The sequence below is a fragment of the Malaya genurostris genome, chromosome 2, assembly GCF_030247185.1.
Source record: "Malaya genurostris strain Urasoe2022 chromosome 2, Malgen_1.1, whole genome shotgun sequence".
NCBI lineage: Eukaryota > Metazoa > Arthropoda > Insecta > Diptera > Culicidae > Malaya > Malaya genurostris.
Genome location: NC_080571.1, coordinates 62,093,466 through 62,112,270, shown reverse-complemented (window position 1 = coordinate 62,112,270; position 18,805 = coordinate 62,093,466). Strand labels below are relative to the sequence as shown.

Here is an 18,805-nt window from a genome sequence, read left to right as displayed (position 1 = left end):
TTGCTTACCCGACCATCTCTAATGTGTGAATATAAGACGCACACAAGTATCAAAAACTTTCGTTCGCTTTTCTTTCAACAACGCAAGACTCGTTTGGAAGGTCGTCTTTTCTCTCCGCTCGATATCACCGGAAAAACCGAAATGATTTCAATAAACATAGGCTCATTTTGAAGCTTTAGCGGCCTGTTAAATAAGAACGGCTGTTCTATACTGCCCGACGTTTCCACGTTCTTATTTAACAGACCGCTAAAGCGGAAGACTTAATTATTGCTAAATACGACTTATCATATTTCAAATGTATTATATTACTGATATTTCTGATGTTTGTGGTTTAAAAAATATATTTCTGATTCCACGAATGTTGGCGAATAAGCGACGAATGAATTTACATAATTTTGTGTCGAAGATTAGCTCAATAGAAAATATCTATTTAAATCTATTTAAATGACAATAGGCATTATTGCATCATTAGGTAGATAGAAAAGTTTGTTTTACAATACAATTGTTCCAGGGGCTTTCCAAAAATTATACTTTTTAACCACGATTTCAGTCACAGTGATTACCGATGGTTGAGTCATCGGGCACTTGTCGGCTTCCGCCAGCTGCTGAAAACGCTGCTGACTGTCTGAATCCATATTTCATACATTGTAAGATTTCTAGTTTTCATCTTTGTTTGTTTCTAATTCTCCAAAACTACCGAATGTCGTGAAATTTTGACACATGACACCTGAAGAATGCCTCTATTGAACACTAGAGGAATTTTTGATTAGTAACGCCACACTTATCTGTCTGTCAGATCGGTGAATTATTGGACGACGTGTTACCACCAGAGATGTCTATCTCCTCTGTGTGACGAAGAGCAAGCAAAATTTCTCCCCTCGCACTGACAACTTCAACGAGAGCTCTTCTCTTTCACATTTATACACCACTGTTGTGTAAGTGTGCACGCATCATGAGTGCGTTTGTTTATTTCCTTTTACCTCTTCCACTGAATCGCACCAAAGTGCTAGAGCATTAGCTAATAAATTCTCTGAGGTGGATGCAGATACTTTCATAGAGGTGTACACGCCGGTGAGCACTCTGCTGTATGGTTTTCGTAGATGAAGCGTGGACACGCAAAATCAGCAAAATAAAACAATTTATCGTAAAATTTTCGGTTTTCCTTGCAAATTTTTCATAGCAAGGCCAGATCTACTCTCTATTAATTGAAGTTCACAGAAGTGTTCGCTCACAATCACGCGCCAGTGGTCACTTGGGTGTATTTAGACGAGAGCGCGTGTGAGCGATTCATGCGAAGAGAATGTGTTTCACTCGCGCCAGCTGCTTTAACCACAAGCACACACTCAAATGCTGTCTATTCGACACTGAGAAGAAGTGCGCTTTCCTCTTTGTGCGGTGCTTCGTTTTTTTCATCCTCGGTGTGGCAAAAATCTGACTCTAGCGTGTATAACTCTGGTGAAATGCCATCTCTGGTTACCAGTCGATGAGTAGATGAATATTCAAGAAAAATCCAAATTGCTCCGGTGAAAAATATCTAATTGATATAATAAATGATTTTGTACAAAGATATTTTTTTCAAAAGGTATCAGCAGAAAGTAAGCTAATTGGTCAATGACAGATGGTTTCTGTTGAGTTTTTATCTGGTTTAAGGATAGGAGTTACTTTTGCATTTTTCATCTATTAGGGAAGTAAGCTATGTTTTTAAATTTTTCACTTTTTCCTAAGTTTCTTCATGAATGACTTAACTCCATGAAAAATTCGATTAACAATGTTAGCTTTTAACAACACTTGTGTTTAAATATCACATTTCAGTGAGACATCGTTTACTGTAGGAATCCCAACGTTCAAATTAAATTTTCGGATTCTCTCAAACTGCTGAGCAAGTTTTGGTTTTTTACGGTTTGTCTTCGACTCATCAGTGCATAGCAGTTCATGTTGAATTACCTCGCCACTCAACAGTTCTACATAGACCACTTAGCAGGCGTAAAGTTTTCTCTACTTGAAACACTTATTTGGATCCGTAGCACAGTGTGCTTCACTGAAGGAGTCCCGAACGTAAAGAAGTTTACGACATACTAGTCGTTGTCAACCATTAGTCTAGTCATGTAGTGGTTTCGTCCCAAGTAACCGGTTTTTACTCATCTGTGCATAGTAGTTCTTGCAACTTTTCCACCGATTGTAAGAAGTATTTATATTTTTTTGTCGTGAATACGACTTACTTTACTATGGGGCGCGTTTCCAAAATGTACCCTTTGAGAGAGTGATAAGTTTTTGATCGTGAATATTTCTTGTTGTATCTAACAAATCAACATAATTTTTGCTACATGCCATCGGAAATATGATCACAATTTTATGATAAAATTTTCAGTTATGTGACATAATCTCAAATAATTCTAAATTAAACTTTTCTGAAATGTTTGGTATAAACGAGTATCAAATAGGATAATTCATAACGCGCGTTTGACTTTCTCGTATTTTCAAAGCATATAGCTCAGTGATCTGTGAAAGGATTTATATAATCTAACTACCAATAGAATCGAAATTTTTCAGCTTAAACGTGTATAGCAACAGCATTGAAGTATTTCAATAAAACACTGTTGAAAAACCTGTTTCATTTGACCCATCTCAACACCAGCCAATCAGAACGCGTTCTGAGAAAGAGAACAAAATATCTGCTGCTGTACAACAAATCGTTCGAGAAAAATGTTCCGAACAGTGCTTAATATCGTAGTGGGTTCCACAATTTGGTCCTTCTGAACGGCAGGAATGAATCCGGTACAGCATCCTGATAGTTTCTTTCAATGAAAGGCAAATCCGAAATGAAATAATCGACATTAAAATTCTATATGCTGCTGTTTTTGCCGTTAGGATCGCCCATTAGTGAAAAAGCTACAAACGAAATCACGTAAAAAGAAACCTATTAACAAAAATTTAATCCGTTTGGATTCTATCGCCACTGCGAGCAGATGTATTGTGTGTCGTTTGCAAAGCTAGTTTCGCTTCCGATAAGAGCGATTACGTCACAGCTGCTAGTCGTTTGCATTGGTGAAAAAACAACGAAAAGAGGACAACGTTGGGGAGCTTCACACAAAATCAGCCGTTCTAATGGATCTAAAAGACTATTAGGATTTCTTCTTTGCAATTCGAAGGTAAATATCCTCAGTTTGGTGCAAATCTAGAACAGTTTGATTAGATTTGTGCACTATTCGCTGTGTGAAATTCGCAGTAATCGAGATCAAGTGAAGCCTTTTTTTGTTTTTGCGAAAAATGTGAAAAAGGGGAATGCTTAATCAACAACAAAATGTATAAAAATTTAAGATTATTTTATAATTTATAGCAGTTAATCGTTTGGTTCAAATAATATGATATTTTAAAATAAGAGGAATATGTTTTATTAAACTCAAATCGTTGTGACTATATTATTATTATATAAGGATGAGAATTCTATGTAAAAGTGATGCGACGGCGAAGCAAAACTTATGTGAATTGCCTTAAGAAATAAACGCATTTATGGAAAAAAGGGGTATGCTTGCATAATTCATACAATTGATCAACTAATTGATATTCGGAAGTGTTGAGGAACATGTCAGTTTTTTCGTATTCACGACATCCAGTTATGTCTCTGACATGACCCACCCGCCATTTTGTTTAAGAGCTAAAATCGATGCTTAGAAAGTTTCCAGAAAGGTTTAGAATATGATGTTATTTGTTCAACTATAGCAAAATTTTTCATTTCGCAGAAGTGAGAATCTATGTTTTTTCCTTTTGTAAATTCTTAACTATGGATTTTAGAGTTGGATCACGAGAACGTTGATATTGCATTCGACGAGCATTTTTCAAACGGATGAGCAGTTGAAGATTGTTGATGACTACAGGAGATAAGTTTTTGAGCTTTTGTAACTGATAGATTCTATATTCCCTACTCAATTAGCTCTATGGTAGTAGAATATACAGTGAATTGGATTAATCATTACCTTATTTGAAATTCTGAATGTTTTTGGCAGATGATCTAAGTCAAAGTCTAAGGCAAAGGGTAATTAGTTTACTACAATTCTCACAGAAGAGAAATTAGGCTATTGGAAAAATATACTGAACTGGCATAACTGGTATTTGAATACATATTATCTTCTACGCATATTCGCAGTTCGATATCGGATACGAATTGACGATTTGATGCTAGCATCAAACATGGCGGGGTTATTGTAGATCGGCTGGAATCGATTGAAAAGCATAAAACATGAAATACATTCCCCGGTGAGCGACCCCTAGACTAAAACAGCGCTTGAGTTAAAAAATTTAATAACATTAATTAAATAAAGATCGCTGGGATATTTTTCTGATCACACTCTTATGTAAAATACGGTATTATTTACATTCCAGGGTAGCATTTCGAAAAGTTTGCAAATTCGACTCCTGCCTCAGAGAATTGTTTTCGCAAGTAAACATTTTAACTTTGATTCAACTTTATCTTTCGCCATTTGTTTCTCGTTGGTGCTAATAAAAAGAATAACATAGCCGTTGAGAATTCTTCATATTCTCATCTTCGATGGCATTTTATTGTCCGAATCGGTTATCGAAACTGCCTTCAGAACAGTCATACATTGCAATTATTTGTTGCAGTCTTGCTCTTTATGTACACAGTGGTATGAAGAATCTAATTAAATAGAGGTACTGTATTTCGCAGTCATTTTGTCGAAACGGTTTAACAACTGGCTTTTTAGCTTAACCCATTTCTTTTTAATTACTTTCTTATCACAAAACTTTTCAATATAACAATTTTTTATACAAAATTACAAGACAAACTTTCTACATCGTTTAAAGAATATTCAAAACGTTTCCCCTTAAGGATCACTCCTCATCGTTTTAGCACTTAAAGAATCAATCTAACAAAATGAACAGTGGTTCTCATTTCAATACCCACTTGGGTGGCAACGCATTGCTTCAGATTCCAAAACCTTAAGCTCCAGAGCACCAAAACGAGCAATCAAAGCCGACAGACAAAAGCCAAACGAAAATAGCGTCATGTTCATTCCCTAAATAGTAATTGACGTGAATGTTGAATCGGATGCTGGGAATGAAATGAGTACGTATGTAGCGGAAATCTAGAACACGCTATGAATTAGCAATCAGATCCGGGCGCAGGCAAAAATTCATAGCTGACCTCACTTATTGTGCTGGAGAAAGGATAGGGTCGTCATATTGATGTACATACCACAAATCTGGTATCGGTTTGTTTTAGGCTCTTCTTATGCTAGCTGACCCGAATAATGTAGTGGTCAGTGGTGCCAAAATGAGTGATGCACTTGAAACAATTGAAATACATAACGATTTGCATGGGTAGCAGGTGCGACATCTTTTCGAGAATTTTGTTATTCAACCAAGGTCCACAGATGTGAGAATTGTTCTATGCACAAACAAATTTTATCATAATTCCAATTTAGACAAACAGTTTACAAACAGAAGGCTGATGGAATGTGTCCGTCCACAGTACGAGGGATCAATAGTTGAACTTAAAGTAAAAAGTTTTTCAGATTTTCGCTCTACTAACCAAAGACACAATTTTTTGTTCCAGGACATTTTCAATTATACTAATGGAAAAACATTTAAATTCTTTCTAGATTTCATGCAAAAAACACAACAACACAACTACTACCGTTAGCCGTGCAACTGAAATCATCCCACACGCTCTCTCACCATCGCCAACCCGCCCCGTGCCACGATCGAAGATTAACAACAGTCCTGCGGTAATGTCAATGGAAGGAAACTTTTGAGCCCCATTAGCCGAATCAGCCTCATTTCGAAAGTTAACATACCTACGAATCCTGCAAACAGCCGGCAGCATCACTTGCATATCGTTGCTAAACACACGGTCTCACTCGGAAAAGTTTCCTGGAGAACGGCGGTAGAAACGGCAGAGAACAGTAAATCAATGCGAGTATGGCAACCCCACCGGACAGTCCAATCGAAGAGGTGGTCTATGAACTGGAACCCACCCGGGCACCGAAACCTATTCCAGTGGCACTCGAGGACCTTTGTCAGCTCACGAAGTTCTCCCGCCAGGAGATACGAGTCATGTATCGGGGATTTAAAACGGTAAATTAGAAAGCAGTTTTTGATTGCGATCTTTGCGGTTTTCACATACAGCTAACTTCCAAGGATACTTTTGCATTTGTTGAGCGAATACACTAGCTTAAAGTATTGAAGACTGAACAAAACAATCGAACCCAAAAGAGACATACGCAAATGCTCGTAACTGTTTAGTGTATCGATGAAATTTCAAAATTAAATCGATTGAAGTTAGGAGCGATTTCACTTAAAAACGAAGGACTGTTTTTATATTGTATACTTTGATTAGGCTCGAATTTTGTAAAAACTTTCTTCGTGATCATGTAGGGCTAGTTACTTTCGAATTGGTTTGTCCGATTGATTTGATTTGATTCGTATGAAAAATCCAATTGTTCCATTAGAAATTTATTATCCCAACTTCCAGTTTCTACGGACAAAAACTTAAAAAAACGTGCTTGAATCACCTAGCAGTGAGATGATACCTTTTTTATCAATACGCATGTGTTTTTTGTGTGAATATTCTTCTGTGCTTTAGTTCTCATAACATTATTTTAACGACCATCGATTTATGTCGAACTGTACATCGGATCGAATTTAAATCTAATAAGTTCCTCTTGAGAGTTTTTCGTCATTATTTACGGTACTTCCAGAGCCGGTATTCATGAACCAGCATAATCAAAAACGGTTCGTATGACCATAAATTAATATAAAGAATAAATTGAATTAGTTTAGAGTCAACTTTTGAGATCTTAGATGGTTCTTAGATTTTATTTGAATCTTAGATCGGTTCAGCCATCTACCAGAAAAATTAGTTACATTATTTTAATTTCGTTTCATTCTGTAGTTCCGGAACCAGAAGTCGGATTCAAATGTAATTCAGGAACCTTGTATGGGAGAATACGACGTTTCATATAACTGAGTGATAGACAATTGTGACAGATATTGTAAAAAAACTGAAATTTTTTCTAAAGTTTCTAGCGAATCCTATACCTATTTTAACCTTTTTATATATATATATATATATATATATATATATATATATATATATATATATATATATATATATATATATATATATATATATATATATATATATATATATATATATATATATATATATATATATATATACATATATATATATATATATATATATATATATATATATATATATATATATATATATATATATATATATATATATAAAAAATAGGTATAGAATTCGCTCAAACTTTAGAAAAAGTTTACGAGGCCCAGAGTGCCTAGTGTCATAACAGTTCGGCTGAAAAGTTCGTATCGTTTAATAGAAATACACATTTTTTTGCCAAAATTCGTTTTTATTATTCAACATAATTGCCATCAGAGGCGATACAGCGATTATAGCGATCCTCCAACTTTTCGATACCATTTTTGTAGTACGATTTGTCCTTTGCCTCAAAATAGGCCTCAGTTTCAGCGATTACCTCTTCATTGCTTCTAAATTTTTTACCAGCGAGCATTCTCTTGAGGTCTGGGAACAGAAAAAGGCACTGGGGCCAAATCTGGAGAATACGGTGGATGAGGGAGCAATTCAACAGCTCCAAACACTGCTCAGAATCATCAATTCGTTGTTGTTTTTGATCGATTGTGAGCTCACGCGGCACCCATTTTGCACAAAGCTTTCTCATATCCAAATATTCGTGAATAATATGTCCAACACGTTCCTTTGATATCTTTAGGGTGTCAGCTATCTCGATCAACTTCACTTTACGGTCATTGAAAATCATTTTGTGGATTATTTTCACGTTTTCATCGGTAACAGCCTCTTTTGGACGTCCACTGCGTTCATCGTCTTCGGTGCTCATATGACCAGTCCGAAATTTTGCAAACCACTTACGAATTGTTGCTTCGCCCGGTGCAGAGTCTGGATAACACTCATAAAGCCATTTTTTGGTATCGGCGGCACTTTTTTTCTTCAAAAAGTAGTGTTTCATCAACACACGAAATTCCTCTTTTTCCATTTTTTTTCACAATTACAAAAGTAGCTTCACTCAAAATGCAATATCTCACAAATTAATAATCAGACAGCTGTCAAATTTATACACGTATATTTTGAAGCTTGGTACTAACTGAAAATGGTATGGATTTAATTCTAGTGTCGCCCTCTCATAGAAACGATACGAACTTTTCAGCCGATCTGTTATTTCAATCAATTCAGCTCGACGAACGCTATTGAATGGTTTGGTTTGTTTACTTTTTGAGTTATACAAAGTTTTATGCCAAATGAATGTACTTCGCCGAGACTGTAGCGGACAAAAGTGTCATAGGTTCATGACATTATTTCTCGTGAATGTCGTCGTTTGCTCTTCTCGGTAGTTGTTCTATTCTCTTCAGTCTTATGTCGTTTTCGTTTTTTAATTGCACTACACTGGTGTAGCGAAAGCTGCACTGAAACTGTTCGTTTTTACCAATTGCACTACACTAGTGCTACACTTTTTCTGCACCGATACCACTGGTGTAGCACTCATCAAAAGTTTGGTGTAGCTCTATGCAATGGAATCGTTTATTGTAGTCAATGGTTACTGTTTTGTTTTCGTCATTTTTGTTCGTTTATTGATGCCTCAGTGTAGCACTGCTCCGGTGTAGTGCAAATTAAAAACGAAAACGCCATTAGAATAGCTAGCCGCAATGAACAGTTCTGTATAAAATGTTCAAAACGACGTATGTAACATTGAGAGATCCTCTTTGTTTACTTTCTCTTTCGATTATTGCGAAATATTCCTGCTTTTTCCAGAGCAGATTAAAAGATGATAGCTTTAGTTATTATTATCGGTAAATAATTGGAGAGAAGGATTGCTAAGAGTGCCGTAATAATCAAAAGAGAAAGTAAACAAAGAGAATCTCTCATTGTTACATACGTCGTTTTGAACATTTTATACAGAGTAGATTTTTTCAAATTCAACAAATTTCGAGAGACAATCACCAACAAGGATCAACGTTGAAATTCGTTTTATGTCTATTCTCATGAGGTGTAAGGAGACATGCACATAAAAGTTTTGCTCCCCATTGCAGACGGTTTTTTTCTGTATCCTTTCGTGTTTTGTTTCTCTGCACTCCCGCTGGAAGGAAGCGGCTCAGTGAGAAAGTTAGAGTAAATAATTGCTTTGACTTCCAGAGTTTGGATGGTGGGTTTGTTTTGGCAGCTCAGGTGATTTTGTTTTATTTCCAGCTGGTTAATTTACTCCAAAGCATTTTTTCGATTGAACAATCAAACGCCGTTTAGCATGAGTTAGAATTGTAGAAGTAACAGGAACGCAAGACTTCTTGTCTCTGCGTCAAGATTTCTTGTATGTGCGTCATACCAGAAAGGAAGAACGCTCCTGCCACTTAGTCTATGGAATCAAGTAAATAGTTGTAATCGACGAATAATCAACAACAATATACTGAAGTATTTTTTTACGCGGATTTCCGATACATAGGTCACTATCTAGGACAGGACCAGACAACTGGCTTCTTTTTCCAGAAAAATATTTCTCTTCTTATTCCGGTTGCTCCCTGCTGTAAATAATAAATGCCTCGCGATCACAGTTGCCAGTAGAGATAATTATTCATTCTGAAAACTTTCTCCCCTTATAACATGCAATTATTTATCATTTGAAAACGCTTAGACTAATATTATATCGGTCAAAAATATAGCTCTGGATTCATTTTGATCAGATAATTGTTTTGAAGAAAACGTTTATTTGAAACAGCTTAATAAAATTTTTCTAAAACACTCAATTTTGGGTAATTAATTTTTGCAGCTTTATTAACTAAAGTATTCAACATATTCTATTTGAGAGAAATAATAACACACAGAAGTATCCAAAGATTGGGTGCTATTCTCAACCAACATAATCAATATTCTCGTCCATATCACACTTCGTGATTTCAGGCTTTCTCTTTGTATCATCCAGTGATTGTTAAATGTACTCGTATACTTTCCGCATTGACAGGATTTAAAAACAAATTGAACTTAAAACCTATTGGAATCAATAATTTTGAAAAGATGACCCGAAAAATAAAATATCCAATATCAAGCTACATTGTTACCGACGATACTGACAACACTTTTTCTACCACCCTGCAGTAATCTTGATTTCAACAACTTGTACTTGCTTTTGTCAATTTCAACCAATCACGAGCTGGTCCGAAATTGGTCCTAAAAGTGGATTAACAATTGTCAGGTCCTGTCCTAGGTCACTATGAGTAAATTTATTGCTTTTTATGTGTAGAATCATATTCTCTTGTTTGAATGACTATTTTTCATGAGAAACTTACAGCTGAAAAAAAGCCTTGGTATTACATTCCTGTAGTGGAATTTGACCTTCTGTTTCAACAGACTTCGCAACCGATTCAGAGTGTACAGAACCAGTGCTACGATTCTACTGACACTACGAATCCTTCCAAGTGGGGGCTCGAACATACGACAACTGATTTGTAAGACCAGCGCCCTATGCATTGAACCGCCAACCCAGGACGAACTTAAAGCTGAAAGAATGCTTTAAATTGATTTTTTTCATTAGTATATTCTTTACTGTTTTAAATGGCACTAATGAAATTAACAACAACATTTGTTTGATTTTTAATTCAAGTGTAAAGCTAAATTTAAAAAACAATCGAAGACTATTTTAATGTTATTTTTTTCTACTAAAATTTCAATTCTTGAACAAGTGTTCGTTTTTTAAGTGTATACTTTCTAAAGAGTGCCCTATCGATTTCCTACAACTTCTTTTTTTCGACACCATTTTTGTATAAATATCAGTTATCAAGCTACAACGATTGCATGAAAAAAGGGGGGAATTTATCAAGAGTCTGAGTATTTTTACTTGGCTTTGTTTAAACATTTTGAGAACTACTACCTCTAGGAAAAATGTAGCTATAACCTAAAGCCTTTGCTTCATAAAAACAATACAAAAAAATACGGATTTGTTTCGTAGACAAAGCCTTGTGTACTCAATATTGAAAAAAAACTCACATGGATATCTTCGGCACGAATATGATAGGGGAATGGGGGGCAAAGCTGGGTATGCTCAATATCTCGTCTGATTTAAGTTGCAGGCTATCAAAAAAACCTGTTTTAATCCACCTAGTGGTGTAATGATGCCTTTCTCATGTACATATAATATTGTGGTATTCTATTCAAAAATTTTCTCTTCGATTTTTGAAAGAAACCAAGAGATTGCTAATGCATAACATACAGAATAAAACAGTGCTTTGATTGCGTAAGCCATCCTTAAGAAAACGAAATGGGTTCACTATTATATGCACTTCCGGCACCGGAACCCGAGATCCGGTATAATCAAAGTCGGATCGTACGGCCACCGAGTAACATGACACACAAACTTTTCTAGTACGCACTCTAAATTACGATTTAAATGTTTGTTGCATCCGAAAATATTTTAAGTGACGGTGTACAATATTGAACACACTTTACCCTATAATTCCGGAACCGGAAGTCGGATCCGGATGAAATTCAGGAATTTCGTATGGGACCGGGAGACCTTTCATTTGAATCTAAGTTTGTCAAAATCGGTCTAACCATCGCTGAGAAAAGTGAGTGAGATCTATTTTCGTATATATGACCACTATTTCCGGTACTTCCGGAACCGGATACCAGGAAGCAGGATAGCCGGAAATGGTGTATTTAGTTGCCTACTGTTAATGACTATCGATTTGGGAGACCTTTCATTTGAATCATAGTTTGTCAAAATCGGTTCAGCCATCCCCGAGCAAACCTAGTGAGATTATTTGACACTTACACACACACACACACACACACACACACACACACACACACACACACACACACACACACACACAAACACACAGGCATTGCTCAGCTCGATGAACTGAGTCGAATGGTATATAACACTTGGCCCTCCGGGCCAATTTTCACTGGTCGGTTTTTCAAGTGATTGCATAACCTTTCTATATGAGAAAGGCAAAAATTGAGTTTTGTTTTGAAGTACCTTCGAACTTTACCATGCCTTTTGTCAATTTTCTTGTAGATGTATTATATTTATAACACATTCAAAAAAAATAATTTTCGTAGTGTTTCATAGGGTTCTCTTTTGCGCTTCTATAAAGTATTATGGTTTTCGTTTTCGAGAATTTTTGTGTTTTCTACTAGTCGGGAAAAAAACGTTTTCAGTTTTTTGACAATATCTGTCACAATTGACATTAAAAACAGAATATGTTTTCAGACTTAGATTCCGCACGGTAATAGCTGTCCAACAAGCCATAGATTGTCAAAATCCGTCCATTTTTAACGGAAATGTCGATATTTTTGTGTAAGTGACTTTTCGCCTTATTCCAGTAGTAGGAGTTTTGAGCAATGAAATGGTTGGGAGCAACGTGAAACACGATTTGTTATACTGTAACATAAAATTGTTTCTAAGAACCAAAAATACTGTGTACAGCATCCTATTTCGTAACATTTTGCCTCGGACCAAATTTAGCACGGTTCATTTTTGGCTACATAATCGTTCAAATATGACATATGTAAACCAGATAATGGCAGTTGAAAGCAATTCCATAATTATATCGATCTCAACTACTTACAGCAATAAATGCTGGAAGAATATAACACCCAGATACGATTCGAAACAGTTCGTCGAGATCAGCAAATGCGTTTGTGACAAATAATTTCACTCAATTTTCTCGGAGATGACTCAACCGTTTTCTACAAACTCAGAAGTCATATGCTCCCAAACAAGGTTCCTGAATTACGTTTGGATCCGACTTCTGGTTCCGAAACTACAGGATGAAATGTGAAACGAAATTAAGATAGTGCCACTCATTTTTTCTCGTGGATGGCTGAACCGATCTAAGATTCAAATGAAATCTCAGAATCATCTAAGATTCAAATAAAATGTCTTACGATCCTATAAAACATTTTGCTTTTTAGTCAGATCCAACTTCTGGTTTAGGGGATACAGTATAAAAATATCCATTTCACATAAATTAATCAGGTTTATCGGGTTTGCAGATTTAGATAGTCGATAACCAAAGAAAAACTTATTTTAGTCTTAGCGGTATTCAGTATTCGATTCGGAAGATACCCAAATATTCAATACGCAGTACGATTTCTCAAAGATGTCTACACTAATTTTCAACCAGGAATCAGAACTTCTTGGCTCAAGTTTCACGTTTCCCCGGTTAGGAGTTCCATCTCTGCGGTAACATTTTCGTGGTTTTCATCACATAGTTGCATTCGCATGTCGTTATTTTTAATCTGTTCTCCTTGTTTGATAGTGATCAAATTTCAAGCTCCAGATGACTCTACGTCTTAACAATACTAAAACAAATCATTGACATAAAGAACGAAAAAGCGTTAAATTAATTTTATACTTACTTTACCACCAGGAATGTCCCGATGGAGTAGTGCACGAAGATAGTTTTAAGGATATCTACGCAAAATTTTTCCCCCACGGAAGTAAGTCCTGAATATTCATTTCATTTTTTTTTAATCTATTCAATAATATCTCTTCCCCAGATTCCAGCCTTTATGCACACTATGTGTTCAAAGCATTTGATGTTAATTGTAACGGATCCATTAGCTTTCGGGTAAGTGGCTTCATGCATGCTCCCCTATTTACGTAACTGATATGAGTTAACCCTGTAGCCTCCGCTTCAAGCTAGGAAATCCCAAAAATCTTCCACCAGCCTGAATTTAATTAATTTATTATAAGCGAGTGAAACAGAAGCTCAATTAGTCAGGTCACGCAATCTGATCAAGCGCTTCGTTCCGTTGGCCAGTGCCATTCACTGTTACAATACTGTGGTGTGGCAAGATTGCTGGATCTTGCGGAAAATGATTACTATGTGAAAGTATGTGTATAGAATTATGTATACCGTTTTGTTAACTATCCACTTCATTTGGTGCTTCGCCGTTTCCTTGTGGATGGGCTGAAAGCTGAACGTGTTGGTTACTATTTGTCACGCTAATTTAACTTCGAATAGATTTAGGCTACACCTGGTGGTTTTACTTAGACTCAGACATCCATAACATGTACCAAACAGGCCGATGTAATCAAATTGTGGCCTGACACGGTGGTTTCACGTTGCTATTCTGCCTATTATTATTGATTACTAGTTAAATGCATTGAAAAAATTATATTCAATTTATTTACCAAGTGTTCAACTTTGTCTTAGGAATTTAATGCTTTTTTCAATTAATTCATCTCAATTATGTTTAATTTTATTTGCTCTGTGGACTGTTTAAAATCAGACTAATAACATGAAATGATACTATTTCTGTTTCAAACGTCCCTCTTTCACAGGACTTATTAGTTACTCTATCGACACTACTGCGAGGTTCCGTTTACGAACGATTACGGTGGACATTCCGATTATACGACATCAACGGGGACGGCTGTATCAGTCGAGGCGAACTAGCCGAAATAGTGACTGCTGTGCATGAGCTTATGGGTAGGAGGCCTAATCATCCGGATGACGACCAGAAAGCTAGAGAGCAGGTAATGTATGGATTTGGAATGTCGAGCTCTAATACTAAAAAGTATAATAAGTTCCCAAAAACAATATACAATCACAACCCTTATCGGTTTCTAGTTAATCATTTCTTTAAGATTGGTTTTCACTTTAATATCCGTTGAAAGATTCCAATACGTTTTGCGAACATTAAATTGGGATTCATATTATTATAATAGGTAAATTTCAAAGGTAAAAGCCGAAGGTCATATATCGACTACCGGAGCAAATGTCTGTGCTTGTATGTGACAAATTATGTCGCTGTCTTTTCTCAGAGATGGTTGAACCGATTTTCACAAACTCAGATTGAATTGAAAGGTCTCATGGTCCCTTAAGCTGCTACAGAATATTTTTCCGATCCGACTTCCGGTTCAGGGAATACAGAATAATATTCAACAAAAAAATCGAAAACGAAATAGAAACTCACTTTTCTCAGCGATGTCTGATCCGATTTCCACAAACTTTAATTCAAACGAAAAGTTTTACAGTTCCATAGCTTGCTATTGAATTTCATCGTTATCCGACTTCCGGTTCCAGAATTACAGTACGATAAGTGAAAAAATGTTCAATTTCATAATGCACTTTTTCACAAGTGATGACGAAAAGAGGTGTAAATTTTTTTGAAATTGCCTAGTAAATTCCTCTAGTTTGCATATCTTGTTAGTTGGTGGATATATAAACCTACTTTGTCACTACTATACTTTGATTTCTGATTCCGAAAGTACCGACAGTAGTGAAGAAAATCTTCAAAAACGGAACTCACTTCGATTTCTCAGTAATGGTTTAACGGATTTTCTCAAGTCTTGGTTTACATTAAAGCTCTCATTGTTTCAAAACCTATTCTGCAATTTCATCTGGATCCGGCTTCCGCTTCCGTAATCACAGTGTCAAAACTTTCAATCCGTCATATAATATGACGATACAAAACCGATACCCACCGGCAGGCCTTATGTACGCGCGCTCTTCATTTTGCGCTTATTCTCATTCTCATTAGACGACCATCGGAAACTGAGAACCAGGATAGTCAAAATTGTTTTTTTTTGCCGTCTACTGATAATGACTACTGATTTGAAAAGTTTTGATGTATTCTACTAAATAATTTTCTTTGATTCATGAAAAAGTAATAGGATTGTTCACAAACTAGTATAACCTACAGAGTAAATCAGTACTCAGATCGGTTAGGCCATACCTAAGAAAACGGTATTTCCGGAATCCGGGAACCGGTATAATCAAAGTCGGCTCGAGAAAAGGGACTGGAATACATTCTTGAGTTTATGGCAATTTTCGAACGTTTATCGAAAACCGGGAACCAGGAAGGCCGAAATTAATGTTGTTGATGGTCTACATACAATGACGATTGAAATAGTTTTGAGACGAGTTTATAAATTATTTTCACGGTTTTTACTTCGCCGCTTTTAGTGATCCGGACAAAATTCAAGTATTCAATATGGGACAACAAAACCTTTTATTTTAACCTGATTTCGCTTCGAGGATAGATTAGAAATAGATTTACGTTTTTAGTTTTGTCGCTTAAGTGACGATATCAAATTTTAAATGCAGTTTACCCTATAATTCTGGAACCGGAAGTTAGATCCTGATGAAATTTGGGATTATGAGACCTTTCATTTGAACCTAAGGTTGTTAAAATCTATTACGCCATATCTGAGAAAAGTGAGGAAGTTACTTGAAATAGGACAAGTCTCTGAGAAAAGCTAGTGCACTTATTTTCATTTTATTTGCACATATCACCCTGTAATTCCGGAACCGGAAGTCGGATTCGAACAAAATTCAGGTGCTTTGTATGGGGTTACAATTTCATTTGAATTTAAGTTCATGAAAATCGGTTCAACCATCTTCGAGAAAAGTAAGTGCAAAATATGTTACATACATACACATGCACATACATACACACATACATACGCACATACACACATAGAGACATTTTGCGTATTCGACGAACTGAGTCGAATGGAATATGACATTCGACCCTTCGGGCCTCGGTTCAAAAATCGGTTTTCACAGTGATTGCATAACCTTTCTATATGAGAAAGGCAAAAATAGACCGCGACTGTCACCATAGTTGCCATGGCAACACTTTTAATAATCTTCCTTTTACCTAAATTTACAATACGCTAGTTACCTGAAAAGTCAGAGTTACACTTTAGCTGATTTCGGGTAGGTTCTACCCAAAATTAGGTAGCGGCTAGTAAGAGTGCAACTGCATCAGAAACTGATATACGCTTCGCTTTATTATCTCATCGCATTCATCCGATTTACGAGTGGTTTGGGCGCTGCGTCATTCATGGTGTATATCTCCCCTTGCTGATGTTCGCGAAGCATTAATTGTATCCTCTTAATCTTGATACCAAATCAATCGGCATCAAGCACACACACACACACACACACACACACACACACACACACACACACACACACACACACACACACACACACACACACACACACACACACACACACACACACACACACACACACACAATTAATTTTTATTGAACAGATAGCAGCGGTTGAGAAAAATCATAGTCATTTTATGGGAAGTATGGCAGAAATGATGAACGAGTTTCAATGAGTTTATTTGAAAAGTCATGCATCGGAATTCCATGCTTCGTGATATGTTTGAAATTTATACAACAATTACGTGGTGGTGGAGTAATATCATTAATTAAAACAGCAAATAAAAAAAACATTGATTGATTATTCAATTACAAAGCATTTTATGCAGCTGATCAAAAGTTAACTATTTAGCTTGAATACAGTAACAGGATAGCAAGATTTCGCTAAGCCAATTCAAACGATGCATCTTTTGTGTGCTTGAGACGTGCCAAATCCTGCGCTCTTGTTACTTCCATAAATCACTTCGTAATACACAAAACATACAAAAGAGTAACGGATGTAACGCCTCCTAACACTTGTACCTTTTGAAACTGTAACCCATGTAACACCTAAAACTTACCAAAAAAAGTTATGCATGTAACGATTTGTAACGCCTATGAATTACAAAAGAGTAACGCATGTAATGCTTCGTAGCACCGGAAACTTATTTAAAGTAATGAATGTAACGCTTGTAACTTACAAATGAGTAACGCTTATAACGCTTCGTAACGTCATAACTCACAAAGAAGTAACGCATGTAACGTTTCGTAACGCCTATAACTTAAAAAATTAACTTCCGTAACGTCAATAGCTTGCTAAAAGTAACGCTTCGTAACGCCTATAACTCACGAAAAAACAACGTATGTAACGCTTCGTAACGCTTATAACTTACAATGAAATAACGCAATTTAACACTTCGTAACGCCTATAACTTACAAAATAATAACGTTTGTAACGCTTCGTAACGCCTGTAATTTACTTTAAAGTAACGCCTATAACTTACAAAAAAGTAACGCATTCAACGCTTCCTAATGCCTATAACTTTAAAAAAGTGACGCATGCAACATTTCGTAACTCCTATAACTTACAAAAAAGTAACGCTTCGTAACATCTATAACTTACAAAAGAGTGACGTATATAACATTTCGTAACACCTATAACTTCCTTAAAAGTAACGCATTGTAACTCGTTTACCGCAAGAATCTCACCCTTGAAACGGTTTTTAACATTCATCATTTCCACAAAACAACTCAAGTGATTTGCTACTTAATTTAAGAAAATTTACAAGCTTCTTTAACATAACGTAACGCTTCCCATCTAACGATAATTTCGAGTGAAACACATCGTCAAATGGAACATTGTTCCATATTGGGGACGGATTTGAGTGTGATGGATAAGTCGATGCCTTTCGCGCAACCCGTCTGGGTTCGATTCCCAACCCCGCAGTTTCTAGCCCGAAGAGGCGAATGACCTCCATAGTACCTTTACTCAGCCGTTGACTCAGATTGGCCACAAAAAACTTCGTAATGTGTATAGCTTTTAAAACTAAACTACTATTTTAAGTATTTTATGTATTATTATCATTGTTATTTATTTTACCCCGGTTTCATCCTCCATTTTAAGTGGTTTTAACTCTGCTCGGCTTCGTAGGGCCTGTCGCTGCTTGCTTTTTCGGCAGTGGAGTGGATATTTCTCAAACTTTTTTTCATTTCTGTTTCTGAGTTCGGGAGTATATGACGACATACTTTATATTTATATGCTAAGCTTTTAGAGTAAAAATAAATTAATAATTAAATAAAATTGATATGTTTGTGCACCAAGAAACATGAAGTTT

The 18,805-nt window shown here is 36.1% G+C and overlaps 1 protein-coding gene across 1 annotated transcript in view; it reads left to right on the top strand.

Annotated features, from left to right (window-relative positions):
• The window catches only part of LOC131432988 (Kv channel-interacting protein 1), a 90,415-nt gene that overhangs the window by 63,665 nt on the left and 7,945 nt on the right, over positions 1–18,805 (top strand). Inside the window, exons 3-6 of the mRNA XM_058599688.1 lie at positions 5,619–6,093; positions 13,453–13,522; positions 13,583–13,653; positions 14,370–14,564. Of these exons, the coding sequence (XP_058455671.1) occupies positions 5,938–6,093; positions 13,453–13,522; positions 13,583–13,653; positions 14,370–14,564 (492 nt within the window). The 5' untranslated portion in view covers positions 5,619–5,937. The remainder of the gene's footprint in view (positions 1–5,618; positions 6,094–13,452; positions 13,523–13,582; positions 13,654–14,369; positions 14,565–18,805) is intronic.